A 23,314-nucleotide genomic window follows, 5' to 3' on the forward strand; every position below is an offset into this window, starting at 1 on the left:
AAGCAACCCAACAACACCATCCGCTGGCTGGAGGGGAGATGATCCACATATCCCCTCCAGCATGAATAACCAAACCAACCAAACCACACATGCACCGTACATTGCATAAAACCAAAAACCAAAAACCAAAAACTCCTTAGAACACTGCACACAGCACACAGCACGCGCCCTCTCACTTAATCTCAAACCCCTTACTGGCGCAATCCGCAATGCCACTCTTGATGAGATAACTCAGATGGGCGGCGATATTCGTGGAGATGAGTCCGTTGGCGGCAGTATTCCCTCCAAAATTGACGTATCCATTGAGGATATTGATTCCCACGGCGCCAGCCCCATCGCGGGCGATATGGTACTCCGGGCTGACATGTTGGTAGCCCATGAGCATGAGGGGTAGGCGGGGGACAGGGTCGTCGAGATGCGTGACGCGGTAGTTCTTGCCCGCGGTCTGCTCGGACATAAATTTGCACAGCTTGTCGTTGCCGAGCCGCGGCGAGCCGTACGTGTACGTCGTGACCTCGTAGCCGCGGATGCGCAGGTCCGTCGCCGCGATCTGCGCGAGCGCGCCGCCGAGGGAGTGCCCCGTCGCGACTATGCGGTAGCTGGGGTTCTCGCGCTTGAGCCGGATCAGTGTGGATAGGATGATTGATGCCTCGTCCAGGTACGCGCTGTAGAAGCCTTGGTGGATCTTGCAGCCTGCACACCATGGCAGCGTTCGCTGGTCCGCCGCCAGGTTCGTGAGCCAGTTGCGCACGCTGTGTGAGCCCCGGAAGGCAAGGACTATGGATTTGGTGGTTTTGTCGAGGGCGATGATGCCCGTCGTGTCCGCATAGCCTCTGCCATCATGCGTTAGTGGCCGTCCAGGGAAGGAGGAGGGCCAGACTTACTCGGCGAACTCGAGGATCGTTGTCACGGAGTTTTTGGTGATCGTTGGGCAGATATTGTTGGGGCACATGACCTCCGTTCCCGGGACATGATTGGGATCGCAATATGCCGCCGCAGAGAACTCTGCGAAATACAGAAGATCCGGCATCAAACTGGGAGAGAGCGCTGGTGAAGATTAGAGCATGTTCCTTTGAGGGTGTGAAGGAGGAGGAGGAGGGAAGTGAGTGACGTACTGCCGCTTGGTTTGGCGGGGAATAAGGCATTCTTGGCCTTGTCGATAACATTGTCAGCGTGACCTTTGATGTCGTTCCACAGTCCTCCGATGCTGAAGGGCTCCGGCACGGGACGAGCGGTGGAGAAGCCAATCACGCACAGGAGTGGCAATGCGAGATATTGAGTGGACACCATCTTTGCGATCCCACGCAAACGAACGCGTATATAAAACTGAAGAAACGAATGAATGGCACACCCAGCTGAGAGGGTTGAGAGAATGACTGCGGCAGAGAGATCAATGGGGGACACTCATACCGGACGGCTAACTAGACGACGCTGACTGCCGGAGGGACAGCGGGAGATGCAGTACTTAAGATGCTCCCCGCTGCCGGCCGTCAGGCAGGTATCCACCAGCCTCCGCATGAACGCCCCTCCCCTCGCTCAAGCGCTCCATCCGTTGTTGGACGCGGCACATTCCTGAGGGACCATCTCCACAGAGAGCCCTCCGCGCAAGCAATCAGAACCACCTTCCCCCTGAGTTGATGGCATGTGGAGAGTGCAAGTGGGGACAGATGAGTATCCTACGGCATGCAGGGAAGAAAAATGGTAAAAGCAGGTACGGGGTGCGCAGGGCCCAGAATGCGAACGGTGTGCTGTGAGAGGTCGCTGGAGTTTCGGTGATTTATGCGAGAGTGAGACAGTGCGCCTATCAGAGGGCGCAGGTACCAGCCGCACGGACCAGGCCGAGCTTGAACCCTGCAAAACGTGGGGAAGGCGCCTACCTCACCCATTCCCTCTGCCCCACCATTGGCTCGAAGATCCTCCCTCGCCCTACTGCAATTTATACAGCCCCCCCAATCACTGTGCTCCCGCCCCGCTCACCGATACAGATACAGATTCATGACTCCAGCCTGCCCAGCTGCCACCACCACCACCACCACTACTACGGGCACAACCATCCCCTCGACGCGAACCCTCCTATCCTCCCTTATCTCGCAACTATCCGATGCCACCGCAACCCTCACCCCTCCTCCACCGCCAGCCGCAGAGCTCCCGGATAGCGGAGGCAGGGGCGGCGGCAGCCTGCTCTCCAGCCTCCCACCCAGCACGCAGCAGATCCTGCTAACGCTCCACTGCCTGCTCCCCTCGGCGCTGCTCCCAGCCCTGGACCTTCTCGACCGCGGCCTAGTAACACAATACACCCTCGCCGCACCAGCGCCCCAGCAACAGCAACAGCAACAGCAACAGCACACCTACTACGTCCACTCCTCGGCGCCCAGCCTCGCCAGCGACCCGCGGAAGTTCCACAGCAGCAGCAGCAGCAGCAGCGCCGTAGCGCGCTACGAAGTGCGCACGCAGGCGTGGAACTGCACGTGCGCGAGCTTTGCGTTTGCGGCGTCCAAAACTGCGTCCAAAACTGCGTCCAAGGCGACGGCGGAGGCCGAGGGTGCGGGTGCGGATGGGCACCGGAGTCGAGCGGCCATCTGGGGTGGGTACAGTATGGGCGAGGTGATGCCGGTGTGTAAACACTTGCTGGCGTGCGTGCTGGCGGAAAATTGTACGGTTTTTGCGGGGGAGGTGGATAGGCAGCAGGTTGATCAGATGAGGTTGGCGGAGTTGGCCGTGCTGTGGGATTGAACTTTGAACTTGAAGGCATAAGGAAGGAAGGAAGGAAGGAAGGTGGTGGAGGTAGGTTGCGTTTGTGGAGGGGCGGTGGTTCGTGTCGAGATCCACATGCGGTGTGCATGGGTATACGGTACCTACTCTATCACATTCACATTCACATCGTGACATTTCACATGTTTGTCTGGCCTTCTCTCCTTCTCTCCCACCCCTTCCCAGCCTTGCCATTTTCCATTTGTCATTTGTCAATTCTCCATTCGCCTCCTCGATTGGACGGACAAAATGTATTTATACCCACCACCACGGGCATTCCGAATGAGGATCCTTCGCTTCAATGGCCGATTGTCACACGGTGTACTCTACATATGTATGTATTGCCGAAAAAAAGGGCTGAGGTTTTCAACTCATATCGCTTGCGAACCTACCCCGAGATCCCCACGACGCTCTGGCCAATCGGATCGACGCGCCTGGGTGGATAATTGTATCTTCATCCTGGAGAACCCTCGGGCGGTTTAATCTAGGCAGGCGGGCTCGCAATACGGGTCGGGACTCGGGAAGTGGGGAACTCAGGGGTTGGGGACAGTGTAGCGAGTGATATTATGTGATCAGACATTCATTGGATATGAATTGTCTTCGGTTCCGCCGTTACACCATTCCACCGTGCTACACGAAAAGAAACAGTTATTGGATGTTACTGCTCCCATGGATGCATCGTATTGCTCGCACCTGGCAGAATAAGATGGGAGTATGACAGGTCTAGATACTGGACACTACGAGTACAACTGAGCGTGGTGTCAGTTGCGGTTGATAGTCGTAGTAGGTTTCGGCGAACTGCACCTCATATGAGATCATGATGTTGGAAACGCTGGATATCACTCTCCCTCCGTGAACATGGAAACAAAAAATGGGACATTTCTCTCGAGTCTCGGTGTGATGGCGAAAGTGCGGTCGAGATTGTGGCAACGAAGCCGTCGGCAACGCCAACCTGCAGGGCTTGTCAATAATTTACCAATTCTTCCACTTATGCCCTAAAGATTACCGCAGGAGATCCAGAGATTGTGGCGAGCGAATGGTGCTTTCGGCTGGACTTCGGAGATCGACGCCGTACAGTGCATAGGCGAGGTCCGATCTACCTACCTATGATCACCGTCATAAAAGCTCGGGGATTCCGACTGGTCGGGCTGTATTGATGGTTCGGGGTAGGTAGAGTACCGGTACCTATCCGTGAGCTGTCGCCGTGTGGCTGTGGCCGTGGCCGCACTGGCTGAGACTGTAGGGCTTGATTTAACTAGCGGTGTCTACCCACGCGGTTGCTGCTACATAGCAGTCAGTCCCTCGCCTAGGACGAGACCATAACCATAACCATATCCAGTCCAGTCCAGTCCAGCCGCGTCCAACGGTTCAACATCTCCGGGCTGGCCAGCGAGCGGACAACTGAAATGTCCGGGCCGGGCCAGGAATGTATACCTTGGCATCGGCATGCCGACACTCTGTGTGGGAAAGCGGGTAACCATCACGGACTGGCATGTGCGATAGGTAGAGTAATGTCGAATGCCTTTGGCTTTGGCAGAGCATTCACGCACTCTCGGCGGCGGTGCGACGGTCTCGCCAGCTATCAGTCTGGGACCGCCCCGTTGGGTACCGCGGCCGTTCTTCTTTCCGACCGGATCCTATGTTGCAGGCCGGTCTGTAACGTCGCAATCAAATACAGACCACATTCCCTGGCAGGATATCCACTTTGTTTCCGTCCCCGCCCAGCCCGCAGTCACGTGGGACCTCGCCTCGCCTCGCCCTGGGATCCACGGGTCGGATCAATGCTGGATCTACCAGATAGATAGATATATATTCTTATCTCGGAGCTCTCGATCGGTAAAAACCAGGTGCCAGCTCGGTGTTTCCAGTGGAGTGGAGTTGGGCGCGCGCGGGCGGATGCACTTGCCGTCGGAATCCACCCACTTCGACTGAGACCCACTTCTCTGCGTCCATGTAGGTAGAGTAGACTGCGCATGTACAACGCAAGACAAGTATATGTATGAGGTATGAGGTATGTACGCCCGGGCTCCCGAGGTCACGATCGCTCCGCTTGTAGCCGTCGAGGGAAACTCACTCACTCGCGGCCGCGCTGCACTCGCTCAACCCTTGAACCACCACCACTGCAACTCAACTGCAACTGCAGTATGTAACCAGCCTCCCACCAACAACGCACACCACACGATGGCGGCGGCCGTGTGGAGCTGCCGCAACTGGACCCGGCTCCTGATTAAATCCGCCCCCCGAGATTTGAGCGAACGAACGGAGGAAGAGGAGGGACGCCCCCGTGTCTTTCGGTGGGATAGGAATTCGTACATAGTACCTGCGATATAAAACGGAACATTCGATTGGAGCGCGGCGCGATGTGTTTTACGTAGGAAGATCCGAGATGAAGAAGAAGAAAGAAAGAAAGAAAGAAAGAAAAAGAAAGAAAGAAAGAAAGAAAGAAAGAGAGAAAAGAAGAAAGAAAAGAAAGAAAGAAGAAAGAAGAAAGAAGAAAGAAACAAAGCCTCATTTTGGAGTTGGTTGGTTGGTTGGCCTATCAATCCTAGAGCGGTCCACCTACATACCTGCCTGCCTGCCTACCTGCCTGCCTCCTTCTTTCCTTCTTTCCTTCCTTCCTTCCTTCCTTCCTTCCTTCCTACTGTTTCGGTCCCGATCGTCCGGTGCAGCTGTGCCGTGACATAGTTGCCTTCCTACCGACTCTAACTACTGGCTTATGTGAGGATCCTTCTTACGCTGGGGAAAACGCTGCTGAGTACACACCTACTATACCTACATCTCTACTAGTATAATCGCCGTCGAGTATGTACGCATGACGATGCGTCCTCGTCCGTTCGTCGTTCGTCGTTCGTCCGCCCTGGCCGAGAAACGCGCCACCACCGCTGTTTTCCTACCATGGGTTTCCTGGCAATGGGCAAGTCGCACTGCACTGCACAGTGGCTCCTACCTATTGCCCGAGCTCCACTGTAATCGGGCAATACATAGGAGCCAGCCAGTGTGTGGGGGGCAATGGGCGAAGGCACGTCAAGCACGGAACCCGCCCCAATTGGACAAATGCGGGATGGAAATCTTGGTCACTGCGTCCCGAGCATGGGGATGCGTGCACTGCTGCGTCGCCACAACAATGCAAAACCCTAACTCGTGTCTAGCTCGTGTCGATGTTATGGATGTATGGATATAACCCCGCCCTATTTCACATCTTGCGTCTCCCTCCCTCCCTTGCATCGAGAGAGAGTCAGCGTGGGTGTTCGTCGCTATCCTGAGTTCTTACCTCCTCGTTCTATGTACTCCTCCTCCGCCTGCTAGAGCTGCAAAGAAGAGCTATGGCTGACTGACATCTGCTTTAGCGCGCATCGTTTGCAGATACATCGCATTGAGGCTGGGCTGGGCACTGGTGGTGGTGGCAGCATGATCACTTCTATGTGGGTTGTGATGGGCGCCAGCAGTACGCTAGGGAGCTTGCAATATTGCTTGTTCCCGAGAGCAACTTCGGAACACTCATCGCAAACTCCTCTTCCACTCTGAGTCGGATCCTGGGGGGGGGGGGGGGGGGGGGGGGGGAGGATGAGGGATCTGCTGGCCATCATAGCTATCATCATAGACCGTAGATGCCGTAAGGCTGTTCCCCTCCGCAGGCTGTACCTTCCTGAACCGCCCAGTGACATCCGAGATCTTCTGCTGCGGTTATCAGTCTGGCAGGAGAGCAACTGCAGGGAACTCTCCGCACTCTTCGGTTCTGCTGTCCGAGCGACTGCATGGCCACCTACTTACCTACCTGCCTGCCTACCTACCTACCTACCTACCAACAGTGCCGCGAGGTATGTAGGTACATAGAATACCCAGGCAAGTAGCTGCCCGTAGACATATATATCCCCGAGTGGGTCCGCCCCTGCGCACATCCCTCTCGCTCGCACGGCATTCACGACACCCCATTGCAACTGAACCCGAGCTTGCGTGTGTTTCCGAGAAGCAAAAAAACACTTTCTTGGGAGCTTCGGATTTTCCATCAATCGGAGGAGACGACACGGCTGCAGGCTGCAACCAATCGAAACTCTCCCCGGCGGAGCAGCAGCAGCAGCAGCAGCAGAACCTAAGTTACTGGATATATCGGAGCTCATCGAAGTCGATATATATCAACAACCCGCCATGAGAGCCGAGCGAATGTTGAATCTCCGAGGAGTGCCACATCCGCTGGAACCGCTATCCGTCGACGAGATCAATGCTGCGCGGGATGTCATCCGGAGGGCGCGTGTCGGCTCGACGCTGTCGGTGGTATACCGGGACATAACACTCGAGGAGCCGCCGAAGGCGTTGATGGTGCCGTTCCTGGACGCCGAGCATGCGGGAAAACTCACGGTCTGGGCCGACCGGCCGCCGCGGATCGCAAAGGTGCTGTACGATGTCGTGGCCGCCGATAGGAAGTCGATGGACTTTTGCTGCTCCATGGTCAACGTCTTCACCGCTCACGAATTGAGCTACGAAGTCATCGACAAGCGGTTCCATTCGCCCTTGAATGCGTAGGTGGCCTTCCCCTCCTCCACTGCCAGCAGCGGTAGGACTGACAGTTTTGCTCAGTGACGAGGTCGAGCTCTTCCCTAAAGTTGCCATGGCTTCCCCCCTATTCAAGGATGCGCTGGCAGAACTCTCGTTGCCAAAAAACGTCCACATTGTGATTGACCCCTGGATGTACGGCGGGTGGGATCTTCCCGGCGAAACCAGCCCGCGGTGCATGCAGGGCCTGGTGTACGCAAGGGATCCGTCCACAAACAACCCGGACTCGAATCACTACGCCTTCCCGCTGCCGCTGATGCCCGTGATGGACATGGCCAGTGGACAGATCATCCGGGTGGACCGGCTGGCAACCGGCGGGAAGGAGGACGGGCTGAAGTACGGGACGGGGCCGAAAGAGGCGCTGCAACATTGTCGGGCTTCGGAATATATCCCCGAGCTGGTGGAGGGTGGGCTGAGACAGGATTTGAAGCCGCTCAATGTGGTCCAGCCGTTGGGACCGTCGTTTACCGTCACCGGGAACTCCCTGGTCACTTGGCAGAAGTGGAAGTTCAGAGTCGGGTTTACGCCGCGGGAGGGTGCCGTGATACACGACCTGGTACGCTCGCCTCCAAAATGCCGCAACTGCGTAGTTCCGTTACTGACGGCGGGAGCAATAGCGGTATGATGGGAGGAGTATCTTTTACAGACTTAGCTTCAGCGAGATGGCGGTACCGTACGGCGACCCCAGAGCGCCATACCATCGAAAACAGGCCTTCGACTTTGGAGACGGAGGCGCCGGCCGTGCGGCCAACAACCTCGAGCTAGGCTGCGACTGCCTGGGGTTAATAAAGGTACATACATACGGACTTCTCACTCCGGCGTTCCCCCGCACGTCAGTCACCCGCTGAAACGTATCGCAGTATTTTGATGCCGCGATGAGCGATACAGCGGGCAACGGCGTCACCGCCAAAAACGTAGTGTGCATGCACGAGGTCGACGACGGCATCCTGTGGAAACACACCAACTACCGCACCGGCCGCGCCGTGGTAACCCGCAACCGCAAGCTGGTGATCCAATTCATCATCACGCTGGCCAACTACGAATACATCTTTGCGTACCACTTCGACCAAGCCGGGGGGGTCACTGTCGAAACCCGCGCCACAGGGGTCGTGAGCACCGTCCCCATCGACCCGGGAAAGACCAGTCCGTGGGGCAACGTCGTCTCGCCCGGCGTGCTGGCGCAGAACCACCAACACCTATTCAACCTCCGCATAGACCCGGCAATCGACGGCCACAGCAACTCCGTCATCCAGGAGGAATCCCACCCTGTGCCCTACACGCCGGAGCTCAACCCCTACGGCAACGCCTACGAAGTCCGCCAAACAGTCCTCGATGTCTCCTGCGGTGTCAATGCCGCCCCGGAGAAAGGCCGCCTCTTCAAGATCGTCAACCCCAACGTCCAGAATCCCATCAGCGGCCGCCCAGTCGGATACAAGCTTGTGCCGTCGCCAACACAGCTCACGCTCGCTCACCCAGACTCGATAATGGCAAAGCGAATGGGCTATGCGGATCATCACGTGTGGGTCACAAAGTATAGGGATGGCGAGCTGTTTGCCTCGGGGAAGTTCACGAACCAGAGCTCTGTCGAGGTACCGTTTCCGTGCTTGATGTTGGATTTGGGCATTTACTGACGAAGAGCAGTGCGGCGGCGTTAAAGACATGGCCGCGCGCGGCGACAACATCGATAACGAGGACATAGTAGTGTGGCACTCGTTTGGCCTAACTCACAATCCACGAATCGAAGGTAATTCCCCCCCTTCCCTCCCTCCCCACTGCACATTTTCTCACTCGCTTCCCCCCACCACTAGACTTTCCAGTGATGCCGGTGGAGATCCACCAGATCCACCTGAAGCCAGCGGACTTCTTCGTGCGCAACCCGGCGATCGATGTACCGTCGTCGAAAAATATGAGCTCGAAACTCCACGGCACTAGTAGTCCGGCAGCGCCGGCGGCGAAGGCACTCACGATGGCCGATGTCATCAAGGATGATACGTCCGCTACGTGCACGCCGAATAGAGGGCCCCCCCAGCAGTTGGAGAAGATGAGGACTTGTTGTAAATAATAATGTAATAACGAATGGCTGTTGATATTGATGACGATGACGGTAGATCGTGGGGTGGAGGAGTAAATAATCAAGACATGGCGGGTGATGACATCGAGACCGTCACAGCCCCATTACTAGTACATACGAGAATTAAAGAACCCCTCCCTCGCACCCAATGAATGTCTGAAATGATTGCGATACCCTCATCCAATCTCGGCCGATCGATTGCACGCCCTTCAGTCTCGAGTGATTCTCCATCCAAATCGATAGTCAGCCAACCAAGGCCGGGTAAAACACCTCCGCGAGCGTGGTGGTGGTGGATGGAAATCGTTGCCGCGCCCTGGCATGCTATCCGAAAACCCGAACCCTCCCTGCAACCGACATCAGCAACCTCCATCGCCATCGCCCCACGCTTCTACACCCACCTACGCACGTCTTCGCATCCCAAAACCTACAAACACAATGCTCGCCGCCTCGTGGAAAGCCGCTGGTTTCAGGTGTGTACACATTCACATTTCTTCCGCCCCGCTTGGCTTGTGACTGGTTGAATGGTCGCTAACGAAGGTGGGGTCTGCGGCAACAGCTACAATAGGTACCTGGCCATCGCCGCCCGCGTCATCCGCAAGTCGCTCAAGGAGGAGGCCCGCGTCAAGGCCGACCGTCGCGGCCCTATCGAGCTCAAGTTCGTTAAGTGGGAGGTCGGTTTTTCCCCAGAGTCACTGCGGTCGCTGCGATGGGATGGGATGGGATGGGATGCGATGCACAGAGACACACAGAGAGAAGGTACTGATGCTGACACGGGCGGCTGCAAATACAGAACGGAAAACAGACCGAGCCGCAGATGTTGTCTTCCAAATAAGCTGCTGCTGCTGCTTGCTGGTGGTGGGCGGTCTTTCTTTCTTTGAAAGTACGTCTAAGGATGGTGGAATCATGGTGACGGCAAGGAGGGGGGGAAGAAGGATAGACTCGGACAGCAAAAACACAATTGTACATTGCCATTGCGATTTGTTCTCTACAACCTGACCTGACCTGTGCCTCCTCACGCTCACTCGCTTGCACGCATCCTACCTGTCGTTTCTTCGCCCACCGTGAATTGGCTGGCACGGCATGGCATGGTGGTGCTGGCTGTGCTGTGCTGCTCAATGCCACAGAAATTTCGCTTCTTTTCCGGCGGTGGTGGTGGTGGTGGTGGTGGTGGTGGTGGTGGTGGTGGTGGTGGTGGTGGATACTCCCGCACTCGCACTCACTCTTCCGCCGGGTCACTGTCCCCCTCCATCCATCCAATTACCCGGCCGGGCTGCCTGCCAACCAGCCAGCTAACCAACCAACCAACCAACCAACCAACCAACCCACTAGTCCGTGATTCTGCCCCACCTTCGTTTCGTATGTAGCCGGATGACTTCATAAGTCAAGTAGTGGGGCCGCACCGCACCCACCCTGTACCGGTACCGTATGTAACTAAGGAACGCGTGAAATACCTCTTGACTCTTGAGCCCAAATTGTGCCGCACATCTTCTTCGACGACCACATTTCATATATACACGACCTCATACGTGCCCAATATTCCGGCAGAACAGCAGTGATGAACGGGTGCGAAACCAACCCCAACAGCCACAGCAACGGCCACGGTAGCGGCGTCGAAGAGCTCGGTGCGCACCCATATCGCCTACATGCTCATGTAGGTACCCATGCATGCGTGCAACCTCGCTGACGACAGTTCGAGACCCGCCCGCAGGCATTGCAAAGCTGCAGCTCCTCGACGACCACGACGACCACGACGACCAGAAGAACACGGCTTCGGATCCTAATATCCACCACGAATCCGCGCCGCAGCTGCCGCAGCCAGCGACCGCCCCGATGAGCAGGTTCATCGACATCACGAGGGAATTTATCGAGGCTTCTGAAAGTACGGCTGCTTGGTCCCGTCCTGTCCTATCCACCGTTTGTACTGCTAGCCAGCCAGACCAGATGCTGACATTCCGCGTGGGTGGGTCGCAGAGCTCGATGTCGGCCAGCTCGTCAAAGATCATGAGTTCACGCTATTCCAGGCGGTGGGAGCGTTAGAGGTATGTCACTCTCCCGCCTCTCCTCAAGAGATAGCACGAGGATGCGCTGTTGACGATATGATGTCCGGCCGCCGCAGATCGGAGACTTGAAGATGGACAGCGGCCTGCTCGAGCCGGAGTACGAGCTGTTTGATGCGTGGAAACCAAGACTGCCCGAGGAGCTCGTGGGGATTATGGATAGGCTCTTGTGCAATGAGGTACGATTAACTTCAAGAGCTTGCGCTTACTATGGCGGGGGGAGGAGGGGAGGGGGGAGCTGGCTGACTGACTGCTGACGGGTGGATGTGTACTACAGATGGCGTGGCATTCCGGCTCCGCACTCTCCCAGACGCTGTTTGCGAATCTCTACATCGACCAACTGCTCTCGTCGTGTCCGACGACACTGAAGCAGGCCACGTTCGGCGCACGGCCGGGCACGCCGGCAGATCTGCTGGACGCACTAGGCCAGGACATTGTGCAGAGCGTGCTCAGGCCGTACTGCATCGCGCTGATAAAGTGCTGCGGGTATGTTTGCTGGCAGGTGCCCAGTGAGCGCATGTACGAGGTATGCCATGGCGTGAGAGGGGGGAGGGGAGGGGAAGGGAGGGGTGGGGACGGGAGTGTGCGCTGATGACTGTAGGAAGAGGATTTCGTCCAGCAGACCTACGGACTACCGCTCCTGCAGATCGTGGACGCCCGTGAAGTCTTTGCCCTCCTGGAGTCGGCGTTGGAGTGGCTGGATGAGAATAAGGGGGCGCCATCGTTGTCGGAGGAGCTGGCCACCGCCATGCGCAATCGCCTGCTGCTCAGGAAATCACTGCTTGAGAACTTCTCGCTCGGCGCTGAGATGTACCATGAGGGTGTTGAGTCGACGTGGACCGGGTGTCTCGAGTTGGTCGCTAAGGTGGAGAAGGAGCATGCCCTGGCGAAAGAGGTGCCTGAGGCGTGGAGCATGTCGGTGCAGAGGAAGCTGGCCAGCTCCGTCCCGCCCAGGTCGCTGGTGGAATTGCCATTCGAGGAGGCGGCAACGACGCTAAAGCAGTTGTGTGCTGAAACGAAGGATATACTCAAGATTCTGAACTATGCTGGGGCGACGAATACCATGGTGAGTTTGCACCTCATCGCAGATGGTTTCCATTGCTGACCATGAGGAGACATATTTCATGCACTTCGGGGCAAGAAGGCCAGCCCCACTGCCATACACCCGGTCGCTCATACAGTCACTGTTCATGAAGGACGTCAAGATCATTGGAAAGATGCCGGTAAAGTGCATCCTCTTTGATGACCTCAGCGAGCTCTGCTACCCGATGCAGGAGCTCCTAAATCCAGCCAACTTCGAGGTCGAAGCCCCGCAGAGCCCACAATTCCAGATCGCGCGACGCATGGACTGGTTCGTCGAGCGCGCTGGCAAGGCATACATCAACCTGTACCGCGACTTCTGCCAGAACCGCTCGCGTCTCCGCCGCATCCTCTGCAAGTCCATCCTGGACTGGGATAGTCTCCAAGTGGAAGCCGAAGAGATCGATTCCGAGATCCGCACGTTCACCCTGGAGGAGCCGCTCCAGACCCGCGACGGCCCGCAGTACAGCTTCTCCCTCTCCAGCTGGGTCTACCACTACAAGCTGCACCTGATGGAAACCGTCGTCCTCCTCGGCTTCGAACTCGAGATCTTCCCCCTCCACGAATTCGCCGGAATGTACTGGTACCTGCAATACTACCTCCGCACGCGCGCCGCGCACGTCGAGCGCATCTGCAGCTTCGTCACTAAACCCCCCGCCTCCTCCTCCTCCTCCGCCGAAGACCAGGAGGCCTACCAAAAGACCCACTCGCTGCTAAACTACCACCTCCTAACCATCACGTCGATGCAAGACCTGTCCACAGGCCTAGTTTACCTCTACTGCGTGCTCGCACGCCACTCCCTGCTCGGCCCGACCCCGCCCGCCGACGCCCTCCGCTACGAAGGCCGTCTAAAGCCGTTCCTGACAATCGGCTGCCCCGAGGTCGTCGCGTACTCCGCGTTCCGCGACGTAGTCGACAACGTCGAGATCTCTGACGCCGAGCTGCTATCCTACGCCGCCGAGCACCTGCAGGAGGCCAAGCGAGGGTACATGCACATTGCCAAACTCGACGCCGACACCGCTAGGGCGACATTGTGTGAACAGGATTGGAGGAAAAATATGCAGAGGTTGCTCAGGAGCTGCTTTGGTGCGGCTGTGGCGGTCGGCGTGCTCGCTAGGGAGATGGAGGTGGGGGGGCTGGAGGGGGTCAAGGTCAGTCTCGATAGGGGCGCGGGGTATCATGAGGCGTTTCCCGTGCCGGTTGTGGGCGTGAGGAAGTAGGAAGTAGTGTGGGAGGGGACGGTGGTGGTGCGTTGGTGTACGTTACGTTACGATATCAAGGGAGTGAGTGCTGTGCTGTGCTGTGCGTGGGTAGATAGTAGGTTTGCTAGCGGAGTTGGTCTCTACATACTTCTTTTCTTCTTCTTCTATGCTTACACGATTGTTGTCATGGCGAGTGATATTTCAAGATCGTGTTCGATCATTGATGGGCATTGGCCTCGGTATAGTAGAGTATCACTCATTCTTCTCCCGTGGAGCTGCCCATTGTTCTGTTCTGCTCATAGACCGACCGACTGACCGATCGTCTTATCCATCCATCATCATCTACCACTCGCCCACTTTTTCACCAGAGCGATCCAAAACCAAAACCAAAAAGCGAAAGACAACAGAAAAAACCAAAAAGCAAGGGTAAAGGGAAAAGGGAAACTAGTATACACACCGCCACAAAACCTGGATGGCCTCTACAACTTGGCCTTCTGAGGATTCTCCCGATCCGTCTCCTCATACAGCGCATCGAGGATCTCCTTGTACTTCTTTGTGGCAGGTATCCTCTTCATCTTGAGTCTGTCACGCCACGTGCATTAGCAATATTCCTAGCCACCACTACCCTCCAACACTCAGAAAGGAGGAAACTTACGTCGGCGTCAACAGATCATTCTCGATAGTGAAGGGATCGATACACAGATGAACGTTCCTAATCTTCTCGAAGCCCTGTAGCTTGACTCTCTTCGCGACCTTTTCCATTTCCTTCAATGCAGCCATGCGGACCTTTTTATCCGCGCAGGCATTCTCTATGGCGACGGTATCCGCAGGGTCGATGGTGCGCTTCAGGACCTTACCCGCAAAGTCGGCAAAGTGCGCGCGGTCGACGCCGAAGACCCCGACGAGGTACGTCTGGAACGGGTCGCCGTAGGCGAGCCCCTGCGCGAACACCGGCAGGTTCGCGAGGTACTCGTTTTCGACTTTTTCCGGGGACACGTATTCCCCCTGTGCCAGCTTGAGCAGGTTCTTGACCCGGTCGATGATCGAGAAGCGCCCGAGGGAGTCGATGCTGCAGATATCGCCGGTTGCGAACCAGCCCTCGGAGTCGAATGACTCTGCGGTGATGGTGGGGTTCTTGTAGTATTCTTTGAAGATGGTGTGCCCGCGGATCATGAGCTCGCCGCGGGGCTTGGGGGAGTCGGATGAGGTGTAGCCCATTTCGGCAACGTCGCGGAGCTTGCACTCGTTGGTTATCGACGGCGGGCCGCAGTTGCCGGCGCTGTTGTCTTGGACTAACTGCCCGAGGGCGACCGCGTACGTCTCTGTCATGCCGTAGCCTTCGATGAAGTTGTTGCCGAAGATCACGCGGAGCGTCTGCAGGACTTCAGGAGCGATCGGGGCCGAGCCCGAGACCATAGCGCGGCAGCGGTCGAAGCCGAGGGCGGCGCGGACTTTGCTGGCCCAGATACGGTCGTAGAGGGCGTGGCTGTTGCTGCCGTTCGTCTTCATGTGCTCCATCTTTGCTGCCAGGGCATGGCGGGAAAGCGCGCCCTTGATGCCGCCTTGCTCGACGGTGGCTTCGAGGATGGCGTTGTAGATGCGGTTGAAAAGGCGCGGGACCGAGATGAAGGTTGTGGGACGCAGCGTCTTGATGTCATCGAGGACCTCGGAGATATTGCCATGGAAGAAACCGACCGCTCCACCACCCCAGAGGGTGGTATTCTCGGCGATACGGGCGTAGATGTGCGCGAGTGGTAGGTACGAGAGCGTCACGTCATTTGGGGTTTGGTACATGTTGCTGGACATGGCACACGAGGCGGCGGCGACCGCATTGCTGTGCTTCAGCAGCACTCCCTTGGGGAATCCGGTGGTGCCGGAGGTGTAGTTGATGGTGATGGCGTCCTCAGGGCGGGGAGGGCTGGGCCGCAGCCCGCTCCTCTCACCCATCGCTTCGACTTCGGCCATCGTGTACAGTGCTACGCCCTTCTCGGCGGCCCAGGCCCCGAGGATTGCCTTCTTGCTGTTGCCGGGGGCCTCGCCCTCGCCCACCAGAGGGTCCATGCAGACGATGGCCTTGAGGCCGGGGCATTGGTCCTTTATCGACAGCAATGTGGGAATGTGCTATCACTCGGATCAGCCCGTGTCCTCGTAACGGGAAACGAGGAACAGGGTATCACTCACCACAAGACTGGCGACAACGGTAGTGAGCTCAGCATGGTTGATGATGTACACCGCCGTATCCGGACCGAGAGTATCGTAGATGCTGACAGAATACAACGATTGGCTCATGCACGCGATGTCGGTGATCTGCCACTCAGGCCTGTTCTGCGACCAAAGACCGGTGGGGACATGCTTTTCCGTGACCTAAGAATAAACGCGCGCCCGATTAGCGACTGTCGCCGTCACCGTCATCTTCACCGGGTGAGCATGCGACATACTCCCGCCTGTTGATGCAACTGGACCAGTCCAGCGCCCAAGTTCTCACTGCGCTTCTGCACGGTTTTGTAGTCCATCCAATTGTACGGGCCCCATTTCTTTGACTTGGTATCCTGCTCTCGCCATCCGAGGCAGTTGTTGTTTGGGTATTTGGAAGCTTATTACAGTCAGCAGTCTGTCTCGGCGACATCGGTCGGCACTCGGGATTCTCACATGCAGAGACGAACGCCTCCCACATAGTGGTGATCTGTTGCGCGACATCAAATGTTTTAGTTCTCATGTGGTCGCGCGCAGTCAAGATGGAGACGAATAAAGATCATACCGACGGATCAATGGTCTTTGGCAACTCTCCGACGCCAGTATGGTAGTGGCGATACACAGCGGTGCAGCCAGGCCTCTTGCTGCCCGGGACAGCGACACCGTGAGGCTGGCCCTTTGGCGGCAATCCGTTCTTTTTCGAAGCGGCGGCGAGATACGGGTCTGGGGAAGTTGGAACGCCCATTGTCGTTGTTGTTATTGGTGCTGTTTTTGTTGTTGTTTGGTTTGTTTCGGTTGGCTATGTAACTATCGAGGGATCTATGTACGCGCGAGCTGGAGCTGGCCGAAGCGCTGGCTTTAAAGGAAAGCAGCGATGTCTGCGACGGCGACTGCGGCTGCAAGTTCTCGTTCAGCTCGTGACAGACAGACACAAGACACAAGACGCCGCGCTGTGCAACTGCAGGGGCCACGACGTGGCTTGTGGGGATGGGTGTCGTACGGACAGATTCTCGTGTAGCTAGCCAATCAGCTGGGACGGTGAGGCGTTGGGAGATGGGCGCGATGGAAGAGCAGTTGGAGGAAGTTGGAGGTTGAGGAGGTTGAGGTCTTGGAATGTGGAAGAAGAGGAAGAGGAAGAGGAGGAATCGGGGGAGGAGGAAGGAGAAGGGTAGCAACTGTTCTCTATTTTGACAGCGGCCAGGTATGTGAATGGATGGCCCAGTTACCGGAGGGGCGTGGACATCCGGGGCATCCAACTACATACCCACCTATGTATCGTCATGGCACAGAACCGAGAGCGCACGAGTTTCCCAAGTCCAGGCCGGAGAGGCCGAGGTTCCGAGGGTAAGCAAGTACTCTAGCATGGCCGTGATTGAGCTTTCGTTCATGTGCAACTTCCCCGGACCCGGAAGCGCAGCTATGGATGGCCGAGTCGTTTGGAGAACGATGCTAGGACTGATAGCGGTTAGGGGATGGAGCTACGGAAGAAGTATAGTGGGGGAGTAGTGTGGCGGCGCAACAAGCGCGGGGCGAATGGGAAGGAGAAGAAGGGTGAGGAGTGAGGGGTGGAGAAGGTAGTGATGGTGGAGAAGGTGGTGGAGCCGTGATGGTTGTGGTGGAGAATAAGGAGTTGCGATGATTGGAGCATGTAGATACCAAGTATCTAACTTAAATGGGTATCGAGATGGTATATACATGAAGAAGTAAGGAAGGAAGGAAGGAGGCAGGAAGGAGGCAGCAAAGCCGAATGGAGCATTGGAGGCTGGAACATGCCTCCCCTCGCCACGGCAGAGTATCTACAAACAAAAGGAGCATGCTTCCCCCCCGCAGAGTTCTTCACCCTTGCCGCAGCACAGTCCACAGACCGAGTAGGAAGCTCACAGAGTACACGTCATATGTAGGTACCTAAGCAAGTGCTTTGGGTACTTGGATAGAGCATATATTCTATTCTTCACCGAGACGCACGTCGACACTCGACATATCAACCGCTACATACAAAACTATTCAGGCACATGTTACTAAGGCCAAGCCGAGGATCCCCACAACTCTCATCTCAAGACCCCCACTCCCGACAACACCGACGCCGTCACCACCACACCACCACCACGGCTACTCTACATACAAGGAATACTACCGCCACCACGGCTACACTACAACCTACTATATACTACCACCACACCTCACATCGACAACCATCCAGATACCTCCATCTCCGGTAATTCAATCCGTCAAACCAAACACCCGAATCAATCTACAGAGGGCGAACGTGTGTGAGAGAGGCGAGACGTGAGACGTGAGAAGTGAGACGCTGTGTCTGTTCTCGGTGACAATACTCGCAAGGTAGCAAGAGAAGTACAAGAAAAAACTTCAAATCTCCCTCCAATATAATACCATGGACGGCCTCATAATAGCGACACGTCCTCCACCCCGCACCACCACAAATGGCACGGCAGCAGCAGCACCAGCGCAGGAAGAGTTCCTAACTATTGCCACCACCACTACCACCGCCACCACCACTGCAGGCCCCACCCGGAGCGACAATCCATCGGCAGCTCCGCCCGTGACGCAGCAATCCTCCTTATCCGAGATCCTCGACCAACTTCGCTCCCCCAGCCCCACGTACGATACCGTCGTACGCTGTTTCCGTTGCCTCGACCTCAGTCTCGATCACGACATCCTTAGGCCCTCCCCGCACTCCTCGCAGATCACAAAGGTCCTGCTCGAACGAACGCTTCCAGATTTCTGGGCCGTGCTGAAGCGGGAACGCGGGGCGCTGGCAAGATGTTTAGGCTCCCCCACGGGGCTCGGCGGCATCACGGCGAGGTTAAAAGCCCTGATACCACCTGCCAGAAACGAGGAGGCGGCGGGGGCGAGTGGCGCTCGCCAAAATCTGGGGGATCTACTGGACCTGTTGCAGGTGGTGTTGGGGCGGGCGGATTTCGTACACAGCGTGTGGGAACTCTCTATCGTGAAGGAGACGGAGATGAAAAGGGACATACTGTGGAAGGAGTTTGCGACGTTGGTCGGCGGCGGCCGCTTACTGAGCGTGGCGGCCGAGGCTGAGACCACGCTGGGTCGGCTAACACCGCAGGAGCGCTGGGTGGGAACCGGAAAGCTCTATGCGCTCTGGCTGGGACGCGGAATCGCAGAGGCGTGCTTAGGCTTCGATCCCGACGAGGCCGACGATGCTGCCGCCTGGAAAGCAATGTCGGTGCTGCTGACGGCGAGCTTCAGGCTGGGATACTCGGGTATGTAGGTGGGTGACATGGCGCTGACTGGACATTGCATGCTGACAGTGCGTGCGGGAAATAGACAGTGTGGTGGATGGCCTGGTGCACAAGCTTATCACTCCCCAGGATGACTCGGCGGTCCGCCTGAGGAAGCTGGTTGTTCTGCTGCCGGTACATGATAAGCGAACATTCATCCTCTCATTGTTGCGAGTGATCTCGACTCGGCATCTACAATCGGATGCCTTCGAGGATGGTGACGAAACGTGGTGGAAACACGACGAAGCCAAAGTCGCTGGCGCCGCCGCACTCCTGGAGAAGATCGTACTGCACGATGACGATTACCGATCTCTGGTCCTGGAGTGGCTTACTTCGAGCTCTGGCGGGGGCATTGGCGAGCCCATCGCTCTCAGAAGGGCCATCATGGCGGTACTGGCGCATGAAGGATTGGCGTTCAGAGGGCTATTTGAGAAGCTGCTGCAGCAGTTTGCCGACAAGCTCTGGATAAAACACACCCCTATTATGCGGCAAGAAGGTCCGTCTCGGTCCTCCACCCATCCTTTTTTTTTCTTTTGTTTTCCGTCACCACCTGTATATATTCAAAAATTACATTGTTTACCCACCGTGAATGCATGGACTCGAAGCTCATTGCTCGTAAGTGAGCGTCCAGATCCTCCTACTGTGCGCAGGTATCGCGCGCCAGAACTCCCCCTCACTCCTCGCCCGCCTGGCCCGATCATTAAACTACCTCAGCGGCGTCTCGAACCACATTGCGTCCTCATCGCATCGCTCTAGGTTCCTGGGGATGATCGTGGGCGAGGCCTTCTCGGCTCTCGTCGACAAGGACGCAAAGATGAAGATGTCCTTCGAAACCGAGGATATGCTGGGCTCGGATGCTAAATGGTGGAAGTCGATTCCGTACATCGAGGATAAGATTGGGGACATCAAGGATTTGATTTCTGCTCCGAAGTCCGTGGTTAAGAAGCGCAAGCCCGTGGTTGCTGCTACGAGTACTACGGTCAGTTCCTCGGGGATTCAGGTTGTCGATGAGCAGGAAGACGAGGAGGAGGAAGAGGAAGAAGACGACGAGTTCACGCCATATGCTCTCCCCGACTCCGACACAGAGGATGCACCAGACGAGGACGCAACGACGATAGACAGGAACAAGCCATCACCACCAGTGTAAGTCTCACAAAACCACCCTACCTCGCCTTGATCATCACCGTCTAACACCTCAATGATAGTTACATTCGCCAACTCCTCTCCTACCTCCTCTCGCCGGACAATTACGACAAGCAGCTCCTGGCGCTGCAACACGCCTCGGCGCTCATCCGGCGCAAATCCGGCCCCGGCAACACCAGCAAAGAAGTGATCTCTCACCTCTCCCAGCTCGCCGCCGCCTTTGCCGGCCTCGACGACCGCTACGACATCCCCACGTTCGACGAGCTGCGCCGCGACGCCCTGGTCGCACTGATCCTCGCCGCGCCCGAGAAGATGGGCCCCTGGACCGCGCGTTCCTTCTACACGGGAGACTACGGCCTCGCGCAGCGCGCCATGCTCCTCTCCACACTCGGCCTAGCCGCACGGGAGCTCGCCGGCTTCACCTCCGCCCCTCCCCCCACCACCCCGCACCTCCCAGCGCACATATCCTCTGTCTGGGGCTCCACCTCGGACCCTATCACCTCCCTCTCCTCCACTCTCGCAAACACGTACCTAACCCCCCTCGCCGCCCGTGCCGCCGACTCCCTCAGCGGCCCCCGTATCCTCAAGGTGCGCACCTTCTCCTCCCGCCTCGCAGTCCAATCCCGCACTCCCGTGCCCACCACCCGTCCCATCCTGCAGGCATTCCCTTACCTCCTCCTCCCCCTAACCGGCGGCTGGAGCATCGCGGCGCGCGACTACGCAGGCGCACAACCACACGCCGACCCCGCGCTACTAGTGCACCTCCTCAACACCTTGTCGGTACTCGTGCACGCGGCGGGGCCGGCCGCGCCCGCGCTGGCAGATATGTGTCGCGAGGTGCTGCAGCTGCTGGCGGGGATAAGGGGCTCCGCAGCCGCCGCAGCTGCCGCCGCGGGCGAGGGCCGTGTGCGTGAGGCGGTGCTGCTGGGAGTGCTCACGGTGCTAGAGGTTAATCTTGCTGGGGGGAGGGGGGCGAGGGGCGTCGCCGAGGAGTTTGGAGGCGTGCTGGGCGAGTGGAGGGGGTTTGCGGAGAGGTGGGTCGATGGTGATGGTGACGCCGAGGAGAGGACGAGGGCGCTGGCCGCGGGGGTGTTGGTTAGGATTGGAGAGGTCGAGGAGGGGTGGAGGAGGGTGCTGTTTGCGGGGTCGGGCGTAGATGAGGGGTTCTAGGTGAGTGAGTGGGTGGATGGGCACTGGTGGACTCGATGGGAATCAGTTGATGATTTTGTGCATTTTATAATGGACAGAGATACAGAAACACCCACACCGTAGCTATGAGAACGAAGTACGAAAAGCAAGCAAAGAGAAGAACAAAAAATGAAGTAGAAAGCAGTAAAATGAAGCACTGAGCACAAATGGCGAGTGATCCACATCAAAAAGAAAGTAAAGAGAAAAAAATCCCCATTCCCATCCGATCACACAGATTGCGAGTGATCAACTTCAGAAAGAAAGCAAAAACAAAAACAAAAACAAAAAAATCCCCATCCCATCCGACCCTGCCCACTACCTCTGAGCCTTCGCCTTCTTCGCCTTCATCTTCCTGATGAAGGCCTCGCCCTGGGCGTTCATGGGCTTCGCAAAAGTCCGCGAGCCACTCACGACACGATCCTTCGGCGCGATCTCGTAGCTCTGGCTGGACGGCATCATGACCGTGGCGCGTCCGGTATTCTTCTTCGGAGCTGCAAGGGCTGCGCGAGCGTTGTTGGTGTCGTCGGCGCTGTTCTTGCGAGGTTGGCTGACAATAAGGTTAGTATTGAACATAAACCGTGAGGAGGAGGGGGTGGATATACCTAGAAGGCATAGGACGAGAGTCGCCGGCTTTGGGGACCTCCCGAGAGCGATAGTCGTCGCTGCGTCCCAGAATGGGTCGAGACCAATCTCTAACCAGCTTCTCCGCCTCACGCTTGATGTGTCTCTCCGGCCTCGCGTCCTTGGTATAGAACATGACGATCTTCCCAATTCCACTCTCCTGGAGATGTGTGAAATCCGGCTTCAACTTCGCCAAGATCTCAAACATCAACTTCTGTACATTGTACGCGGGGAGCGATTTGTTCGGCAGGGGTTCAAGCCAGCGGCGAATTCCCTTCAGAATGCCGCAGTCGACTGCGACGGACAGGAGCGTCTGACGTCCGAGCAGATCGCGGACCTCGTCGACCATGGCCAGCTTGTGGGTAGCCGGAAGGTTATTATCGACTGCCTCAGTGTCGCATTTGGCGGCTTCGAGCATCGCGAGGCGTAGGTTCTCCACCGTCTCATCGTCCATACGCTCGAGGTCGTGGTCGTTCTTTCTTCTCTTCTTCTTCTTGGGACCCTTGAGAGCTTCGTCCATCTTACGATCGAGATCCCTCCTGCGCTCTGTTCACACCACATCAGTCACCTTCCCACGCAAAACCTCAACACTGGCTGACGGGTAGCACCGCCCCCACAACCATTGGGAAATACATACTCTCCTCCTCTGTGAGCTCAATCTCCGCCACCGGCTGCTCCAAGTCGGGCTCATCGTCCATTCTCACCGCCTTATCCCGGCGACGCCGCTTCTTTTCCTTGACCTCACCCATTGAGCCCTTCTTCTTCTTGAACTTTCCCAAATTCACGATCGTGTCCTCATCTATTGGGATCGACTCGTCGACCGCGCGACTGCCGCCGGGTTCGTTGTAGTCGGCGAAGATCTCATCGTCAAGGTCGGACAGTTGACTGTCGTCACCGTCGTCGTCGTAGCGGGGGGCAGGGGAGGCCGCGGTGGCAGGAGGAGAGGCAGCGCTTGGAGGCGAGGCCGCGGTCGCGGTGGTGGTATTATTGTCGTTGGCGGCATCGGCGGGTGCCCCGTCGACGGCGACGGCAGGCGCGTGTTCTGTGTCCGACATCGTGAAAATTGTCGCTCGCTACCAGTTGTGCTTCGTGTCCGCTTCTACAAAGCTCCTGGCGTAGCTGCAGTGTCGTGTTTTGTCGTGTATTGTCTTGTGTGGTCGTGGTAGAGAAACAGAAGAAGAGCAGCTTGTA

General features: G+C 57.1%; 8 protein-coding genes across 8 annotated transcripts; 5 read left to right on the forward strand and 3 right to left on the reverse strand.

Annotated features, from left to right (window-relative positions):
* Window positions 1-172: 172 nt before the first annotated feature.
* BZA05DRAFT_337206 (Alpha/Beta hydrolase protein) lies at window positions 173-1,048 on the reverse strand (the record flags this gene model as incomplete). Its single annotated transcript, XM_051480842.1, has 2 exons — window positions 173-833; window positions 885-1,048. Coding segments are annotated over 2 exons (825 nt in total), but the record flags the coding sequence as incomplete, so codon positions are not given.
* Window positions 1,049-1,881: 833 nt separating this feature from the next.
* Window positions 1,882-3,110, forward strand: BZA05DRAFT_436105 (uncharacterized protein). The gene has a single exon (XM_051486396.1). The coding sequence runs from the start codon at window positions 1,996-1,998 to the stop codon at window positions 2,731-2,733; it is 738 nt and encodes a 245-aa protein (XP_051339733.1). The 5' UTR covers window positions 1,882-1,995; the 3' UTR covers window positions 2,734-3,110.
* A 3,631-nt stretch (window positions 3,111-6,741) lies between these two features.
* On the forward strand, window positions 6,742-9,491 carry BZA05DRAFT_39806 (copper amine oxidase). Its single transcript, XM_051483678.1, has 6 exons — window positions 6,742-7,268; window positions 7,327-7,858; window positions 7,920-8,093; window positions 8,163-8,891; window positions 8,944-9,046; window positions 9,111-9,491. Exons 1-6 carry the CDS (start codon window positions 6,898-6,900, stop codon window positions 9,362-9,364), a joined length of 2,163 nt encoding a protein of 720 aa, XP_051339734.1. The 5' UTR covers window positions 6,742-6,897; the 3' UTR covers window positions 9,365-9,491.
* Window positions 9,492-9,705: 214 nt separating this feature from the next.
* On the forward strand, window positions 9,706-10,352 carry BZA05DRAFT_397308 (mitochondrial ATP synthase epsilon chain-domain-containing protein). The gene is made up of 3 exons (XM_051483601.1): window positions 9,706-9,843; window positions 9,930-10,044; window positions 10,164-10,352. The coding sequence occupies exons 1-3, from the start codon at window positions 9,809-9,811 to the stop codon at window positions 10,203-10,205; spliced, it is 192 nt and encodes a 63-aa protein (XP_051339735.1). The 5' UTR covers window positions 9,706-9,808; the 3' UTR covers window positions 10,206-10,352.
* A 349-nt stretch (window positions 10,353-10,701) lies between these two features.
* Window positions 10,702-14,047, forward strand: BZA05DRAFT_39892 (Mak10 subunit, NatC N-terminal acetyltransferase-domain-containing protein). Its single transcript, XM_051483753.1, has 7 exons — window positions 10,702-10,995; window positions 11,070-11,252; window positions 11,345-11,412; window positions 11,490-11,609; window positions 11,708-11,956; window positions 12,032-12,496; window positions 12,546-14,047. Exons 1-7 carry the CDS (start codon window positions 10,929-10,931, stop codon window positions 13,728-13,730), a joined length of 2,337 nt encoding a protein of 778 aa, XP_051339736.1. The 5' UTR covers window positions 10,702-10,928; the 3' UTR covers window positions 13,731-14,047.
* Window positions 14,048-14,166: 119 nt separating this feature from the next.
* BZA05DRAFT_39961 (uncharacterized protein) lies at window positions 14,167-16,751 on the reverse strand. Its single transcript, XM_051483818.1, has 6 exons — window positions 16,471-16,751; window positions 16,362-16,395; window positions 16,151-16,305; window positions 15,894-16,076; window positions 14,368-15,833; window positions 14,167-14,294 (listed from the first exon to the last, which is right to left on the reverse strand). Exons 1-6 carry the CDS (start codon window positions 16,648-16,650, stop codon window positions 14,192-14,194), a joined length of 2,121 nt encoding a protein of 706 aa, XP_051339737.1. The 5' UTR covers window positions 16,651-16,751; the 3' UTR covers window positions 14,167-14,191.
* A 1,546-nt stretch (window positions 16,752-18,297) lies between these two features.
* Window positions 18,298-21,484, forward strand: BZA05DRAFT_337050 (telomere length regulation protein-domain-containing protein; the record flags this gene model as incomplete). The annotated part of the gene is made up of 4 exons (XM_051480839.1): window positions 18,298-19,153; window positions 19,218-19,667; window positions 19,792-20,314; window positions 20,377-21,484. The coding sequence occupies 4 exons, from the start codon at window positions 18,298-18,300 to the stop codon at window positions 21,482-21,484; spliced, it is 2,937 nt and encodes a 978-aa protein (XP_051339738.1).
* A 198-nt stretch (window positions 21,485-21,682) lies between these two features.
* BZA05DRAFT_40074 (uncharacterized protein) lies at window positions 21,683-23,311 on the reverse strand. Its single transcript, XM_051483929.1, has 3 exons — window positions 22,761-23,311; window positions 22,105-22,669; window positions 21,683-22,049 (listed from the first exon to the last, which is right to left on the reverse strand). Exons 1-3 carry the CDS (start codon window positions 23,176-23,178, stop codon window positions 21,818-21,820), a joined length of 1,215 nt encoding a protein of 404 aa, XP_051339739.1. The 5' UTR covers window positions 23,179-23,311; the 3' UTR covers window positions 21,683-21,817.
* Window positions 23,312-23,314: the final 3 nt, after the last annotated feature.

The sequence above is a fragment of the Tricharina praecox genome (assembly GCF_024521635.1).
Source record: "Tricharina praecox strain CBS 144465 chromosome Unknown BZA05scaffold_11, whole genome shotgun sequence".
Taxonomy (NCBI): Eukaryota; Fungi; Ascomycota; class Pezizomycetes; order Pezizales; family Pyronemataceae; genus Tricharina; species Tricharina praecox.

Excerpts from the sequence above, each read along its gene's own strand:
- BZA05DRAFT_436105 (XM_051486396.1), top strand. The coding sequence starts at position 1,996 with ATGACTCCAGCCTGCCCAGCTGCCACCACCACCACCACCACTACTACG.
- BZA05DRAFT_39806 (XM_051483678.1), top strand. The coding sequence starts at position 6,898 with ATGAGAGCCGAGCGAATGTTGAATCTCCGAGGAGTGCCACATCCGCTG. Across the intron at positions 7,269-7,326 it reads TTCCATTCGCCCTTGAATGC|TGACGAGGTCGAGCTCTTCC; the intron begins GTAGGTGGCCTT and ends AGTTTTGCTCAG. Across the intron at positions 8,094-8,162 it reads ACTGCCTGGGGTTAATAAAG|TATTTTGATGCCGCGATGAG; the intron begins GTACATACATAC and ends AACGTATCGCAG.
- BZA05DRAFT_397308 (XM_051483601.1), top strand. The coding sequence starts at position 9,809 with ATGCTCGCCGCCTCGTGGAAAGCCGCTGGTTTCAG. Across the intron at positions 9,844-9,929 it reads TGGAAAGCCGCTGGTTTCAG|CTACAATAGGTACCTGGCCA; the intron begins GTGTGTACACAT and ends CTGCGGCAACAG. Across the intron at positions 10,045-10,163 it reads TCAAGTTCGTTAAGTGGGAG|AACGGAAAACAGACCGAGCC; the intron begins GTCGGTTTTTCC and ends CTGCAAATACAG.
- BZA05DRAFT_39892 (XM_051483753.1), top strand. The coding sequence starts at position 10,929 with ATGAACGGGTGCGAAACCAACCCCAACAGCCACAGCAACGGCCACGGT. Across the intron at positions 11,253-11,344 it reads ATTTATCGAGGCTTCTGAAA|AGCTCGATGTCGGCCAGCTC; the intron begins GTACGGCTGCTT and ends GGTGGGTCGCAG. Across the intron at positions 11,413-11,489 it reads AGGCGGTGGGAGCGTTAGAG|ATCGGAGACTTGAAGATGGA; the intron begins GTATGTCACTCT and ends CGGCCGCCGCAG.
- BZA05DRAFT_39961 (XM_051483818.1), bottom strand. The coding sequence starts at position 16,650 with ATGGGCGTTCCAACTTCCCCAGACCCGTATCTCGCCGCCGCTTCGAAA. Across the intron at positions 16,077-16,150 it reads AGTTGCATCAACAGGCGGGA|GTCACGGAAAAGCATGTCCC; the intron begins GTATGTCGCATG and ends GTTTATTCTTAG. Across the intron at positions 14,295-14,367 it reads AATGATCTGTTGACGCCGAC|ACTCAAGATGAAGAGGATAC; the intron begins GTAAGTTTCCTC and ends GTGGCGTGACAG.
- BZA05DRAFT_40074 (XM_051483929.1), bottom strand. The coding sequence starts at position 23,178 with ATGTCGGACACAGAACACGCGCCTGCCGTCGCCGTCGACGGGGCACCC. Across the intron at positions 22,670-22,760 it reads TGAGCTCACAGAGGAGGAGA|AGCGCAGGAGGGATCTCGAT; the intron begins GTATGTATTTCC and ends TGGTGTGAACAG. Across the intron at positions 22,050-22,104 it reads TCTCGTCCTATGCCTTCTAG|CCAACCTCGCAAGAACAGCG; the intron begins GTATATCCACCC and ends CCTTATTGTCAG.